The 15,631-nt window shown below is 60.8% G+C and overlaps 1 protein-coding gene across 11 annotated transcripts in view; it reads right to left on the minus strand.

Annotated features, from left to right (window-relative positions):
- Positions 1 to 1,711: 1,711 nt before the first annotated feature.
- PPP6R2 (protein phosphatase 6 regulatory subunit 2) overlaps positions 1,712 to 15,631 on the minus strand; it is a 90,477-nt gene continuing 76,557 nt past the window's right edge. For 7 of the 11 annotated variants that reach the window (XM_058568040.1, XM_058568047.1, XM_058568045.1 and 4 more), the window contains 14 exons: positions 14,675 to 14,878; positions 13,050 to 13,114; positions 11,015 to 11,130; positions 8,981 to 9,066; positions 8,528 to 8,608; positions 8,020 to 8,117; positions 7,106 to 7,163; positions 6,790 to 6,914; positions 6,481 to 6,644; positions 5,903 to 6,065; positions 5,725 to 5,813; positions 4,907 to 5,069; positions 2,613 to 2,879; positions 1,712 to 2,529 (listed from right to left, as the gene is read on the minus strand). In XM_058568040.1, the coding sequence (XP_058424023.1) occupies positions 2,478 to 2,529; positions 2,613 to 2,879; positions 4,907 to 5,069; positions 5,725 to 5,813; positions 5,903 to 6,065; positions 6,481 to 6,644; positions 6,790 to 6,914; positions 7,106 to 7,163; positions 8,020 to 8,117; positions 8,528 to 8,608; positions 8,981 to 9,066; positions 11,015 to 11,130; positions 13,050 to 13,114; positions 14,675 to 14,878 (1,731 nt within the window). In that variant the 3' untranslated portion in view covers positions 1,712 to 2,477. Of the gene's footprint in view, positions 2,530 to 2,612; positions 2,880 to 4,906; positions 5,070 to 5,322; positions 5,630 to 5,724; positions 5,814 to 5,902; positions 6,066 to 6,480; positions 6,645 to 6,789; positions 6,915 to 7,105; positions 7,164 to 8,019; positions 8,118 to 8,527; positions 8,609 to 8,980; positions 9,067 to 11,014; positions 11,131 to 13,049; positions 13,115 to 14,674; positions 14,879 to 15,631 lie in introns of those variants that run through there. The other 4 variants (XM_058568043.1, XM_058568041.1, XR_009223865.1 and 1 more) reach the window with 4 other exon arrangements.

Here is a 15,631-nt window from a genome sequence, read left to right on the forward strand (position 1 = left end):
AGTATTGAGGCCCCGCCCCCGAACTTGTGTGTACAGCCCCCACCTGCCCTGCCCACCCCCGCCTGCCTGGCCACCTGTAACTTATTTTGGAGTTATGGTTGAGCGCCGGCCTGGAGGCGGTCATGGTACAGCCCTTGTGGTGGGCCTGTAAATAGTCCATCCCACCCAGCCCCGTCAGTGTGCCAGCCCTGGCCGGCTGGCCACAGACAACCTGTTCCTAGAACCAGAGTCTATAAAGAGCGAACTAACAACGTGCCATGTGCCTGCACTTCCTTGGCCCCCCACAGGGTCCTCTCTGTCCAGTACCCAGGTCCCCCAGGTAGGGGCCGAGTCCTGGTGTGACAGGGTCTATGGCCTTGGGGGCCACTTCATCAGGTCCTTGCTTGGTGCCTGGCCACCCGTCCCCACAGGCCTCAAGGGTGGTCTTGGGGCTGGCACAGCCTGAGGAAGCACGCTCCCGGCCCAAGCACCCCTGGGCAGAAGATGGCCACCTAGAGGTGCGTTGTGAAGAGAAGGCAGTTCCCACGATGGGAGGTGGCAGTCATTTGTGCGACCCTCGGAGTTGAGAACAGACTGGGTGGGCGAGGCTAGAGGATGGGGTCGTCGAGATCTTCTGATCCTTGGTCAGACAAGAGTTGATGGGATGGAGGAGTGGGAGGGGGTCTGGGAGGAAGATGCTGAGGAGGATGGGCTCCCTGGGGAGTGAGGGGACTTGAGGACTTGGGGAACAGGATGTTACATGTGGAGGGGTGGGGCACAGGGACTTGACAGCCTCTTGGTTCCCAGCACCTGCCCTCTCCCTTCTCTGGGGCTTGCCTCGGGCCCTGACTGCCTTGCTCACCCCAGCCTGTCTCTGGCATAAGGGTCATCATGATTTCTTGTTGCTCTCCTTCCCCATTCAAATGCGAGTCTCACCAGGACCAGCGCCTCACCTGCAACAGGTGCCGGGCCGGAGAGCAGGGCAGGCAGCAGGTGGGGTGTGGGGGCGTGGACTTCACAGAGGCTGAGAGAACATCCCAGAGAGGTCTGGGGTGGTGGCCTGGTTAGAGGGGCTGGTGGTGTGTGGGGCCCAGCTGGCAGCAGCACTTGTCAGGTGGGAGGTGAGCAGCAGGTGTGGACACAAGTGTAAGCAGGGCCTCTGCAGGCACAGGGAGGACCCACAAGTAACCTCAGGTGGGCCATGAGAGCACCCAGGTTCTCCCTGGGCCATGTGGCCGGACATCAGACTGAGGTTCCCGATACCCAGGAAACCCTGGGGTCCTGTGCCTGCTCGATTCCACGTAGGGGCAAGGGGCTGTTCCCAAGGGGGAGGTGGTAAGGTCAGAAGTCCCCAAAGCAGGGGCCAAGGGGTGGGTCAGTGTAGGACGAGGGCCTCTTGAGAGGGAGAGACAGTGCTGGGAGACGACTCCTGACCCTGAGGAACCAGGACAGATCCCCTTGGTGGTGAGGTGTCCCCTCACGCTGCCCTCTGGCTGTCCCTCTCTCCCGGCCAGTGTGAGGACGGGGTGGCCTTCTGGGGACGGCACTGGCTCCACGTTTGATTTGTGAACTCCGGGTAGAACTTATTTCACAAAGAGAAAAGCTCAGCGTTCGCTCAGTTGTTGAGAGTGGCTGCTGAGTCACAAGGATGGGCCTGGGGGCAGCAGAAAACACCCCCATCGCCAGCCAGGTTGGGGCTCCAGAGCCTGCAGCTTAACAATACGCCAGTTCGTCAGTAATGATAACACAACTTTTATTGGGAGTTGGGTTTCCGGGTGCCCTGTCAGATTATCAGAACATTAAAAATGGACTCAACGTAAAATACTCCTGTGCACCCCTTCAGGGACAACGCAGCCCTGCCCTCCCCGACAGGTGCAGACCCCACCCCACCCAGCAGTGCTGGAACCAGTCTCTGCTCCCCTTACACCCACCTCCTGCACACCACGGCCAGCTCCTGCCAGGTACCCCAACTATCCACCAGAGTGTGAGGGTCAGGACACCCCCACCAGGCCACGAGGGTCTTGTTTTTTTAAGGCAGTCAAATTTTTCAGCCTGGCTCAAGGCCAGCTCCTGGGGCCACTGGGCAGCAAAGACACTGGTCCAGCCCAGCTCCAGACCCGCATTTGTCCCGAGAGGAGACCCTTCGCTGCCGCTGGATACAAAGTGCAAACACGCAGCTCTTCCTGCGTTTGTTAAAAAATCGGTAAAAACTGAGGCTCAGAGCCTGTGGCATACGCGCCTGTCACGGCCCTCAGTCCTCAAGGTGTCTTGGGGTCGTGGCCCCAGCTCCCACAGGCAGAGGGCACATCTGAGGCCTTATTGCTGTGTGTGGGGTCGGGCAGGAGAGACGCAAGCTGGGCCGTCCAACTGGTTCCAACTGCCAGCTTTACCAATGCAGCATTTATTTTAAAATAAAATTAAATTAAATTAAAAAAGACAAATTGCATCACCAGGTAGTTTTTCTGATTAGGGCGCGCCATGGCTGGGCGGCAGCAGCGTCACACGGGGCCATTTAAGGTTGCTCCTGCAGGCGGCGGCATGTCCATCTTGCTGCAGGAAGAGGGGTGGGGAGTTGGAGCCGCTCAGGGCCCAAGGGTCCCTGCAGCCCCCTCCGCCTGGCCTGACCTGCTCACCTGTCCTTGGTCACAGTCCCCAGGGCAGCCACCGTGGAGACAACTGGACTGGCCGTGGCTGGGGCTGTGGTGGTGATGGCCACCATGGGCCCCGGAAGAACTGCCACGGCCAGCACAGGAGAGAGTGCCGGAGTGGGGCCAGCCTTACTCAGCGCTGTGGTGGTCGCCACGGCAGCCTCTGGGGGGACAGCCACAGCTGAAGCAGAGGTCACTTCTGCAGGTGCAGGGGAGGCAGCATCTGGTGGTGTGCTGGCACCACACTCGGCCCTGTGTGGAGACGTGCGCTCCGGTGACCTGAGCCACTTCCAAGCAGCTCTACCCTGCAGGGTGGCCCAGGGGCCGCAGCTGGGCAGGCACCTCTGCCCACCCGAGTTCCAGACACACCAGAGACAAGCTTCTTGTGCACAGAGGCCTCACCTCCTTCCAGGCAGTGCATCCTAAGCTTGTTCCGCGGGTCTGCTCTCTTTTTAAACAGCACCCACCCCCAAGTGGACAAAGGTGGGTCCCGAACATGTCCCCCTGGGTGCTCCCAGCGACCCTCACTACTCTGTGTACCACAAGGCCCAGGGGACTTCCCTGGATGGCCCACAGACCATGTCTGCCCTGAGTGCTCCCTCCCACGAGGTGGGCAGCCTTAGGATACTGGCCCTCTCGCTGCAACCCAGGAGGAGGGGGAGCCCACAGCTCTCCACCCAGCCCAGCACTTGCTTCCGCTCCATGATGTCAAGTCCAACCTTACAAGGACTCCTGGGAGTTGGAGGCCTGTGCTGGGGGTGGCCAGGATACCCCGCTGCCCGGCCTGGCACCAGCAGCATAAGAAACAGACCCCCTTAGAGCCTGAAGACGCAAGCCCACATGTGGGCAAGGGCAGCCCAGACGGGGTGCACCCACAGGCTGCCTGGGCCCAGCCACAAGGGCTCCGATGGCTCTAAGCTGCAAGATCCATGCAGGCAGCCCCGTGGAAGCTGATGGCTTGCTTTCAGAATGACGTTACCTGCTTTTCAGAGCAGAGTTGGTTTTGGGGGCTTAGGAAAAGGTGTTAAGAATTTCCGTGATTCTAAACTTTAAGAAGGAATCAAACCATTCATAAAAAGGAATGAACCCTTTTCATTCATTCATTGCATTTCATTCATGAATCCTTCGCCCTGGCATACAATTCTCTGTTCACCACAGTGTCGCTGTGAACCTGGGCCCCTCTCTCAACGGTCCTAACATAGCCTTGGCCCTACCTCCTCCGGGCTGTGCCCCCTGCTACAAACCCCCAGGGAAGGGAGCTGGCAGGGCTGGCCAGGTCATCTGGGGTCCCAGGAACAACTGTGCTGTGAGCAAGAGGGACCCCTACCAATGGGATGGACTGAGCCTCCAAACCATGAGGGTCCCTCCAGGACCACCGGGGGTGGGACAGTAGGCAGGGCCTTTCGAGGTACCAGCCTCCCCACCTGTGGGGTAAGGAGAGACCGCAGGTGCCTCCACTCAGAAAACAGTAGCCCGGTGGGTACCGCACCATCACTTCTCTGTTCCTCATCTCCTCCAGGCGGGGTCCAGCCAGGGACCTGCCCCCTTCACCCCTTCAAGCCTTGGCTCCAACACCACCTTCTCCCTACATCCCTACCAACCCACCTGCTCCCACTCGTTCTGTATTTTCCACAGCACACTGCTCCTCGAGCAGTCCCCCCGCCCCCACCCAGCCCAGCCAGGAGGGGTCTGTCCACTGACAGATTCCAAAGGCCTGGACCTTCTCCCTGTGTGTGTGGTGGAACACGTGGGGCTGAGCTTGCAGGGAGGATGCCCCTGGTCAGGGCTCAGATGCCCCAAGTCAAGTCCTGAGACACCCCCTCCCACTGCCCAGGCGTGTTGGGCAAATCCGAAGTGCCCGGCTGAGGTGGGCACGTGTCTGGGACTCAGCACACGCCAGGTGAGATAAACACCGCAACCCCTTCCCACCATCCGGGGCAACCCCAGATCCTGGGGTGGTGAGTGAGCCTGGCCAGAACCCCACAAGCCTGGCTGTTCTCTCCAGTAAGGCCAATGGGTGGGGTGGCTCCATTCCCAAGTCCCTGGGGTGGAACACTCAGGCCCTGTGCTCTCTCAACGACCACTCACAAAAGCAGCAGTACTCCCCACCCCGGGCTTCCACTTAGATGAATAAGCATCCTTTCCCCTGAGAGCTGGCCTCCGTGGGACCACAGGGCCATCATGGCAGCAGGGTTGGCCTGCTCAGGGTAAGCAGAGTGCTGGGGACAGCCAGACCTCCATGTGCACTTGGGGCCCTGTGCCCACCCTGACATGCACACCTGGGGACTGACACGGGCAGTGGGGAGGCCTCCTGGCCAGGACACACGCTAACAGCCTCCGAGGCGCCAGCCACCTTCTGCTCATCCTCATCGCTGTTGGAGGCCACCAGGGGGGTCTTCCTGGCGACACATACATTCCAGGCACACGGGGAAGCCGGGCCAACTGTAAGACAGGGAGCCAGTGATGTCTGGTGAGGGCGGAGGGGGCCACGGGGCGTGGCTCAGGGCCCCTAAACGTCCGTGGGCCAGCAAGGAGCATGTGAGAGCTTCAGCCTGCAAAACTGGGACAGAATCTGTCCCATGCCCTGCCTACCGCGTGCGTGTGTATCCGCACATTCATAGGAAATGTACAGAAGGACTGTCCCCCTCCCACAGGGAGGGCCCCCACTCAGTCTCGGGGCTTCCAAGTTCCTTACCATGTGGCCCTGAGGGGGCCTGGGGGTCTTCCAAGCATGTCCGATGGGGGACTCAGAGCCAGGGGCTCTGAACAGGCCCTAGGACAGCCACTGAGCTGGCATGGCACACGTGTGTGATTCACACTGAGAAGGCAGCAGGGCCTGGGGAGACTGGCCCGGGTCAGGAAGGCCCTCACTGCCTGCCAGGAGTCCTGGCAGCGCAGACCCATGCGCGCTGGTCAGACCTGCGCTCCGAGGGCAGCCCGATGGCCTTGCTGCCTGTGCCTGGGGCAAAAGGGTCCCCCGTGGACACGGCTCCTCCAGTCCCCTAAGCATGATGCAAACCCCAATATCACCAGGGAGACACGTAGCCCCAAGGCCTTGGCCATATCCTACCCCTGCCATGGAGCCACTCCTGCTCACCGGTTCTCTCCCGGCCCTGGTTCAGGCCACCCTGGGCATCGCCACGGCCCCTGTCCACTGTGGAGCTGCACCTGAGCCCTGACTCGGAGCTGTAGACAAGGCTGAGTCTGAGCCTACGCCGGGGAGACGCCACCCCAGAAGGCAGAGGGGGTTGCCTCCTTGGCCCGCCCCGCCTCACCAGCAGAAAGGCTGGAAGTCAGTGAACTTGGCCCAGCCCTTCTCTTCCAGAGCCGAGGCGCTAGGCGCGCTGGCTGCCCACACACTGGAACCCACGTCCATCGCCACTCCCGGGGCTGGCGTCGTTGAGTTCACTGGCTCATCGAACATCGTCCACGTGGCACCTACCCAAGGAGACGCACTGGTCCAGGCCCCTTGACCAGAGCCCTGCGGCCCAGATGGGGCTGGCCATGATGGCCCACAAGAAGTGCCTTCACACTGGGGTGTGCCTTCACCAACAGGACTGGTAGACACCAGCCATGACGATGTGGCTGAGAGTGACTACGACAGAGGGACAAGGGCTAGGGGCCACCAAGGGCTGAGCCAAAGCACCTGCCACCAACCCTGCGTCACTGCAATCGGGCACGGGAAAGCTGCCACCTTCAGGAACATCCGCTTGACAGTGCGTGCAGAGTCAGAAGCCGTCAGGCCCACGGCAGCCCCGTCAAAGCGTGGGCCAGGTCACTAAGTTTTCTGTCACCCCAAGTGTCCCCACCCAAGTCTCCCGCCCAGCCCTGACCATGTGTCCCCATTGTCTACCTTCTGGGCCACCCTCCACGTGGGGACTTTCCTTCCAGGCAGCGGCCGGAGGGGTGCCCACCAGAGCTGTATCCCCATCGGCTTCCGAGCCCTCCTTCCCGTCCTGGCCTCCACGCTCCAGGCTGCTCTTTGAGCAGCTCTCTGAGGCATGAGGGCCCCCAAACCTGGAGGGAGACGTATGGTCAGAGCAGCAGGATCCCAGAGAGTCTCTTCCTGCACGCCAGAGCATCACGGCTGGGGTGCACACACAGTGTCCAGAGGCCTCTCCGTTCCTCAGAGAGGCTTGGGGAAAATGGGCAGGCCCCGTACCGGGCTCTGGCCATCACCCGCGTGGTACAGTGTGTCTCCTTGTCCTCCCAGATGTCATCGTCCTCGTCGTCATCAAAGGGCTGGATGTGGTCGCTGCAGCAGGCCTCAAACAGAGCCGCGCTGGGCTGTGAGAGAAAGAGCACCCACGTGGCCCCACAGGGCTCCCAGAGAGGCCTGGACGGACACAGAACTCGCAGGATGGGGCCCACCTGGGTGGGGAAGCAAGGCTCCCACAGAGTAGCCTCTCCTACCCCCACTGCCACCTGCCACCATGTCCCCCGTCCACCTCCAACGAGCACCAAGCTGTGGGACTCACGCTGTCCTCGTCGGCGTCGATGTTGAAGTTGATCTCTGCGATCCTGTCAAAAGGAGCACTGCAAGAACAACGGAGATGCTCAAGGCCTCGCTGCCGGGGCTGCCCTGGGCTTGTCCTGCAGGCCTCAGCGCTCTGATATGCTGGGGCCTTTCGCTTGTTCCCTTGGGGGACGCCAGGCACAGCCACACACCATGGGGGACATAACTTCTCACAACACACTGAGAGGGGCCAGGCTGGGCGCCCTGGGGAGGGAACGGGGAGTGACCCCATGCCAAGCCCTGAGGGGGTCTGCAGCCCAGCAGGGGCAGGGGCCAGGGCTAGAGAGGCAAAGGCAGAGCCAAGACCAGGGCGCTGCGGCCTCATCCAGGAACGTGGACGTTACTCCACGGAGGCAGCAGGTCTATGTGGGGTGGGGGCCTGGGATGGAGGGGGCAGCTCTCCACGCCTGCCTCCTCGTCATGCTCACTTGCTTTCTTTCCATCTTTGGATGGAACAGCCTGGGGGTGACTCCTACCAGGGCCCGCTGTGTCCCTGGTCTGCACAGGTGACAATCTGCCTTCCCAGAGAGTGTCTCGGGGGCTGTAGGGGTCATGCTCGGCTCAGCCCCTCTCACAGTGGCTCTGCGTGGTGGGGCCACACTTGGCTTTCAGCTGAGGAAATGGCGCGATGGTCTCGAGGGCCAGGCAGGGCCAAAGGGCAGGTCTGGGACATGGTCACTATGAACTGAGCCCAGCTCCTTCCAAAGCGACTGAAGAGGGTAGAGTGGGAGGTGGTGGAGGCTTGAATTGGGGCTGGGGTGCACGAGGGAGGTGGCCCAAAGTGACACAGGACGCCTGCTGGAGAAGGCCTGGCAGGTGAACAGCCAGGCCGCGGTAAAGGCAGCCACAGCCCCAGGCACATCCTGGTGGGCTCACTTGACGCTGTCGTCCTGGTCTGCAAACTCCTCGTCATTAAAGCCAAACTGATCCACGAAGGTGGCCGTCATCTGCTGGACCTGGTACTCGGAGAAAGCCTGGGAGAGACAGGCATCGCGGGGCAGGCCTCAGACCCGAGCTGCTCTTAGAAAAATCTCACTAGGGCTCAGGAGCTGTTCCCTGATCCTGACCACTCAGGGCACCAGCCACGTGTGGTCACGTCCAGACAGCCTTCTTTACTTTAACTTTCAATTTTTCCACCGTGCCCCCAAGGGTCTCAGCAACATGAAGTGGCTCTGGGGTCTCCCCCTAATTAAATGGTGAGTGGGGGCTGCACCCCTGGCCCCCCTCCCCCGCACGGGGTCGTGTGCGGGGATGAGCACCTCTCCCCTTGGCAATTTCCCACGGCAGTTTGGTGCGATGCCATCGAGAAGCCCTAGAGGCCTAAGTGCTGCCAAGGGCGTGGGAAAGGGCCTGGCCGAGGGCAGCAGAGCCTGGCCACACGCACCTGCTGAAGGGACAGCTCGTTAGGGAAAACGCCCTCCATGTCCTCATCCTCACTCGAGGGGTGAAGGTGGTGGGTGCTTACCTGAAACAGCCAGAGCGGGGTGGGCATAAACCCCGCACCCCAGGGCTAGTGCCCAACCTGCCCCTCCCGCGGGCATAAGGAGCCCTCCAAGGACACACTAGGGCTCCTGACATGACAGGGAAGGGACCGAGGGGGCAATGCCAGCTCTGCTCAGAGAGCCTTGGGAGCCCTCACTCTGAGCCAGCCTGGGGCCTGAGGCGGGAGGGGCCTGCGTCCGGACACCGAGCCAGAGGCTCCACTGCTCACTCCTGGGCCACACAGGCCCACACATGCGTGACAAGCAGACAGGAGCACGCAGCCCACACACAGCGCTGCATCTGTGGCCGCAGCGTCAGCTGGTGTCACGTGGCGAGAGCAGCCCAGGCCCCTTACCAGGTCCACAGCGTTCCTACGGTTGGTCTCCGTCAGCGTCTCCTCCACGAAGCTCTCCCAGCGCCCACGGCAATCCGCGGGGAGCCCTGCAAGGGAACATCACCTGGTGAAGACTTGGGACAGAGCCGGCAGCTTCATCCTGGTCCTGCAAGGGTTTGGGAGGGCCCCTGCGGTGACATCTGAGGGCTGCTGGCAGGGAAGAAGGCCAAGGCAGCTGGGGGCAAGAGGGCACATGGGACTGAGCCTGACCTCAGCAGGTGACAGAGCCCAGAGCGTACTTGGCACACCAGCCGACCCCAGGAGATCCCACACAATGGAGAAACCACGGAGCAAGGTTGCTGTGAAAAAGCAACTCAGGCCCGCCTTGACAGAACCCACAGGCCTGTGTGTATCTGTTTTTCTGGGGAGGTCAGAGCCCCAGAAAGATTCACGGTCCAGAAACAGTGAGGGAAGATCATGGCAGAGCTTTCTGCTTGCCCCTCACTCCCAAACTGGGCCCCCACCCACTTTGCTCTGCCCTTGCTTTGTGGCTGCACCTCCCTGGGCCCGCACACCCTCGTCACAGGTGCCAATGGACCAGTGGGCCTGACCCCAGCCTGGAGACCACTGACTGAGAACAGCCCCTGCTTCCATCCTGGAAGGCCACCTGGAGTTTCCTCAGCTCACAACTGCCCCTGTAGCCACGGCTGAGATCACCTGAGGGGTTCACCACAAGGCCAGTCTGGCGAGGCCACAAGTCTGTGCCCACGGTGGCCACACCTGCTACACAACCAACTTGACCATCTGCAGTGCAGCTTCCTCAGCTGCGTGACGGGGACAAACTCCAGCATCTCCCCTGGGCCTGCTCTAGGCTCACAACACCCGCAGCCCCCAGATGGGACCCTAGCCCACCCGCAGCAGCACGACCATCTTCTCACACCCCCTGCAGGGCCCTAGGTTCACGCCCTCATGCAAACACTGTTCACTGAGCACAAGTGGCCATCGTACCCTTGGCCAGCCCTGTCCTCAGGCCCCCTACATGGGGCTGAGGGCAAACTGTCCTAGCCATGAAGCTGGTGTGGCCGACACCCCCCCACACCCTCGGGGTCCTGGCCTCTGTGGGTCCTTGCCTTCCGTCACCCTCAGGACCTCCTCCACTCACTCGTGAACACTCCACATCCTGGCCATCTCCGAGTCCACCTGCCTGTCCGGTGGAGCAGGGTGTGCCCAAGCTCCTGTGCCTCTTGGCACACTGGGCACACCCTGCTCAGGCTGACCCAGGCATCCTCCTCCCCAGCAAGGCCACATGGGTCCTCTGAGCTGTCCGCTCTCCCCTGTCTGAACTGAGACCCCCTTGGGTCCTCCCTGGCTCAGCCCAGGAAGCCTGGCGACCGGGAGCTGCACACTGTGTGCCCAGAACATTAGAGGGCCAGAAAGGGACATGGGAGGCAGGCCCTGAGTTTAGGGGGGGCAGGGCAGCGGCCCTGGAGCACCAAGCAGGAAGAAGCTCAGGGTGGCAGGTGTCTCAGGCTGAGGGCAGAGGTGACGCCTGGCTAGGGGAGGTGCTGCCTTTGCTTGGGCCCCACAGGGCTGGGGCCCCAAAGCCTGCTCTCAGGGAACAGAAGCCCCTCTCCCAGTTCCCCAGACTTGCGCCAGGAAGGTCCCCAAAGCTGCCTGAGTTCAGAGCGAAGCTGGGCTGTGCAGCAGGAGTGTGGGTGTTAGGCAGGACTTGGGGTGAACCTAGTGATGCCTGTGCTGCTGAGCACCGGCCTCTGAAGCGTGAACTGCCCAGCAGGCACCTGTGGAGGGTCTCCTGGCACAAGACCCTCCACAGGTGTCTGCCCAACAGAACTGACATCCAGACCCAGGCCCACACCGAGAGGAGATCTCACCAGGTGAGCTGACTATCCTAGTACCAGTGCAGTTACCACCAGCTGAGGCGCTGGAGGGCAGGAGGCAGAGGGCAGGGCGCAGGAAGCCAGGGCAGCCTCAGACTGTGACACCCAGAATAGGGTTCCTGCTACCAAGAGGGCAATGAGGGCAGGAGGGGCTCACCTCGGATGACCTCACTAATGTGGGTCTGCACAGGGCCCCTCTCCAGGTTCTGTACCACCGCGTTGGCGATCCGGGTGAGGTGGCCCATGTTTCCACGCCTCCTGCCACCCGCTGCCCTGAAAGTGAACAGCAGTATCAGGGTGGCCGCCCGGCTTTTCTTCACTGTGCGTCCACCCGGGCCCCAGACCCCGCTGCCCACAGCCCTCCAACGGGCTTACTTACCACAGGCCCCCCACAACCCCCACGAATCCCTCCTCACAGCCTTGTCTACAGGACACTTATTTTTGGAGGTCACTCCCAAGAAGTCCTAATGAGGCAGACACTACTCCTACCCCCACTGTACAGACCAGAAAACTGAGGCAGCCGTGTGGCAAGAGCTGAGCCCAGCGCTGTGGGGCCACACAGCTCACGTTCCCCACGCTGCACCACGCGGCCCTCGATGCCAGTGGGCCACCCTGCGGGCCTGGTCCAGTGCTACACCCCTGGAGCCACACTCATATACCTCCAGCTGTCCCTGTTCCCAGAGCCCCTCCTAGCCCCGCCCAGAGCCCCTCCCAGCATCGCCCAGAGCCGAACGACTGACCCACGGGAACGCCTGGTGAAGCAGAAGACGTAGGAAGATTAAAATGAAAACCCATCCCTGCTGCAAGTGCTGACCCAGGGAGTCCCGGGCTCTCAGGGAAGATCAAGAACAGACAGGGGACCCGGAAGTGGGCAGGGGCAGAACAGCAGGGTAGCAGCAGCTGGAGGGGGCCTGTCACTGCCTGGCTCTCCAGCTCTGCACGTTGCCTCCCCTCACCGAGCTCTACGCCCAGAAGCACAAGTCCTGGCTTCTATCCACCTTTATGTCCCATGCTGCCATGAACACACGGCTCTGCTTAACCTCTCACCCACCACACACACAATCCAACAGAGGACCAACCCTTAAAACCCCTGATGAGTCCGGGAGAGGCTTAGATATAAGAAGACCCCACATCTAGAAGCACAGCATTCGATCACAAGAGTGGACAGGGCTTGCTCTCCACCTTGTTCTCTCTCCCAAGAGCCTGAAACGACCCCAGAAGAACGAGCAAAGGTGAGTTCCGGAGTGGGGAAGCCCAGCTAGGCAGGGCAAGGGGTCAGGAGAGAGCCTGGCGGGACCAGCCCACAGGAGAGGCTGGGATGAGGGTGGAGGCCTTGAGCAGCTGTCCAGCATGCAGGAGGGCTGGGCTGGGCTGAGGCTGGCCAGGGCCAAGGCCTGCAGATGTCCAGGCTCACAGGCCTGTCCACAGCCTGCCAGGGGTCTTAACTTCAGTGACAGTGGTGAGCCCTCCCCCGACAAAGGCACACATATGCACAACGTACAAGAGCAGGCTCAGCACAGGGCTTCATCGGGTACCACAAGGACCAGGCCCAGAGGAAGGACAGACGGCCCCCCATCCTGCACATTATACTGTATATCCCAGAGTGGACACAAATTGGTGGGTTCAGTAACAGCAGGACGTGAGGGATGAAGCAGATGACGTCAGAGAGCGCCCCCAGGAGCAGCACTCAGAGCAAGGGTGCGGCTGCCTACACTGGACCCTGCAGGCCACACCAAGGACCTGGGTGGTCCAGACTTTCAGGCAGGGGTGACACCATCTGCGTGTCTTGGAAAGATCCCAGTTGTTGTTCACGTGACAATAGGCCCAGTGGGTAGGGAAAGAAGCAGGAAGTGGCCTGGATACTCCTTCAAGGGGCTGAAAGTTTAGTAAGAGAAGTGGCTGGTGGCTGGGAAGGCGAGATGGGAAGATTTGGAACACTTAGGATTGGGGTCTCTGCTGATGGATGGGTGAGGGAGCAGGAGGGTGAGAAGGCCCATGGAGTCGGGCTGGTGCGAGGAGCCAGCGAGGACCAGGACCGGGGACCGAGGCTGCTCTGCTGACCACAGCCTAGGTCCCACGTCACTCGGCCCAGCAGCAGAACCCTCTTCTGGAACCAAGCCTTCCCTGGCCACCCGGGGCCCCACACCAAGCCCCTCAGGCACATTCCCTCACAACACCCCAGTGGTTCTTACTGCGTGTGGTCATTGGCTTCCCAGGCCTCCAGGATCCTCTGGACTAGACAGCACTTCTGGAACAGCTGAGGGGACAGGCAGCACTGGTCAGGGTCCGCAGAGCTGCACGCCCTGCTCCATCCACCCCTGGACTGAGTGGGCTTAGCAGGCAGCGAGCGGGCACATCAGCACCAAGGTCTCTGTGGGCGGTGACACCAGTACAGCCCTGCTCTGCAGCTCCCACCACACACTAGAGTAGGCGCTGCCCAGGCCCGCACAGGATCACGCTGCTGAGAGCCCGCCAAGTGAAGACCAGGGTCACACAGGACATTCCCGTTCGGCTTGGCTTCGTCCCACCTCTCTATCACCTCCTCCTCCACCTCTGGCCACTCTCCCACCTCCTCTGTCCAGAAGGAAGGACTGGGGCCCGAGTGCTTCCTCTCCAGGCCCTGACAGGCTATCTCCTGTCCCTGGCATGTTTGTTCTGGGCCTCAACTTGCACCCCCACCGCACATGTGGTCTCATTATCTGGATGGGGTCCCTCATTGGCCTGCAAAGCCCCTGCATGCTCCCACCCATGTTGCTCTCATCATTGAAAGAGCCTGCCCCTTGGCTGTTTATCCCCGGGCTATTGTCCAGCTCAGGCCTGCACACCGCAGGTGTCCAGGACACTTGTCAAAGGCAGGCAGTAATGAGGCCTCTAGCATCCGCTCAAGTCCGCACCCTCTATGAGGCCTCTGACCAGAGACCCAGGGGCCCCCTTTCCAAGCCTCTGTCTTTCCTGTCTGAGCCTTGCAGCCAGCCCAAGGAGCAGGGCCATACGCTCACAGACCCCGGCTTTCCCAGGGAAGCGTTCACAAGTAGGCTCCTTGGCACTGGGAGGGGGTTCTGTGCTATTTCTTCATGCTCCAGGCACCTGAGTCCTTGCTTCCCTCCTCTTGTCTTTAGCAGACACTTACTAAGGCCTACTCTCTGCCAGGCACGACACTAGCTGTCTTGGACAGAGAAGGAGACCCAGACTCGGACACCAGGTGTGCGCCTGCCCCCACAGCCCATGGAAGAGCCGCGTAAGCGCCCAGCTGAGCGGCGGTCCCAGAGGTGGGCTTCGTGTGAGGCACTCATGGGCGACTAGGAAAGTGCTGGGTGAAGGAGAGAGAGAGGAGTGTACGTCGAAGATTCATGCCCACAGTTTCAAAAGGTCCAGAATCCTAGAAAGTTTCTCCACGAGACGCATTCTTTCTTTCCCTCGCATTCTCCCTTCATGGCCTCACCATGAGGGCAGCAAACGTGACATGGCAGAATGCCTGGAAGGAGGAGACTCTGGGGCAGTGTCCAGCTGGCTCCCTCCCTCTTGCGGTGGGCTGCAGCCCACAAGGGGCCAGACCAACCTGGTGTGAAGGCTCCTCCCAAGCCCTCACTTCACCAGCTCTGAGGCCCTGGCAAACGTGGACACTTTCTTTGTGATTTCCTATCCCATGGGTAAAAGAAGGGCAGCAATCCCATGTCACAGGAGGGTCAGAGGAGAAAAAGCATGAGGGCAGGGCAGTGCAGGCCACAGAGGGCTTGCCTCAACATTAATGTCCAACAGTCTGGGTGGGGCAGCACACAGGACACAGAGCAACACACAGCACACTGGCTGAACTTACATGGGTCACCATTGTGTTCTCTGGGCGGCCTGCGGCAGGCTGGGGGGCCTCTGGCTCCCTGTTCTTGGCCAGAGGCTCAACCCCACTCTCGGGTCCACTGGCTTCTGCCCTGTCCTCCCGGGCAGCATGGGAGAGAATAGCGGCTATGCATAGCTCCACTTGGAAGTGCAGAAAGTTATTCCAGGTGTACTTAAAAAATAGGTCCTGGGTAGACAGATGAAAGAGGAAAGTCCTCAGACTGGTTTTCTCCTGACAGCGGGCCCACAACGACAAGGGGATCGCTGGTATCCGGCGCACCATTCCCACAGGCTGTCTCCTGACTGTCTGGCAGCCAGGCAGATGCTGAGGGCATTTCCTCGGGATCGTCCCTTTGTTAGGAATGTTTGCAAAGAGTCGCCTGCCCTTCCATCTCCAGCCTGCTGCTGTGTTTCTGTCTCATTCATTTCTGCTCTTATCTGAACACTTTCTGTGGGTTTATCCTTTTGTCCTTAGAAGCTTAACTCATTAATTTTTAGCCTTCCTTCTTTCCCAGTACAGTCTTTAAAAGGCTCTACATTTCCTTGTAAAATCCACTTTAGCTACATTCTACACATTTCGTAGTTTATGATTTTGTCTTTGACCCACGAGTTATAGGAAGTGTGTTAAATTCTCAAATACCTAGGGATTCCGTGGAGGAGGAACATGAAGTCAGGAAGTGCACATGTGGACCCTCCCCAGGGGAGCCACACAGGCTGAAGCCCAGAGGAGCCGAATGAGGACCCAGCCTCTTCCAGACCAGGGCGGGGGACACAGCAGCCTGGCCCTGAGTCTCTGACCCCTTAAGCCCACAGCGAAGCACCGGTAGGGTGGGGTGACAAAGGAATGCCTATCCGCACCCCCCGGCCACCTCACACACAGCAGGGGCCACAGGCAGCCCCTCAGCTGCCTGCACAGGAGGAGGGTGGGGTGTGCAGGGTA

Source organism: Diceros bicornis, chromosome 25 (genome assembly GCF_020826845.1).
Source record: "Diceros bicornis minor isolate mBicDic1 chromosome 25, mDicBic1.mat.cur, whole genome shotgun sequence".
NCBI classification, from domain to species: domain Eukaryota; kingdom Metazoa; phylum Chordata; class Mammalia; order Perissodactyla; family Rhinocerotidae; genus Diceros; species Diceros bicornis.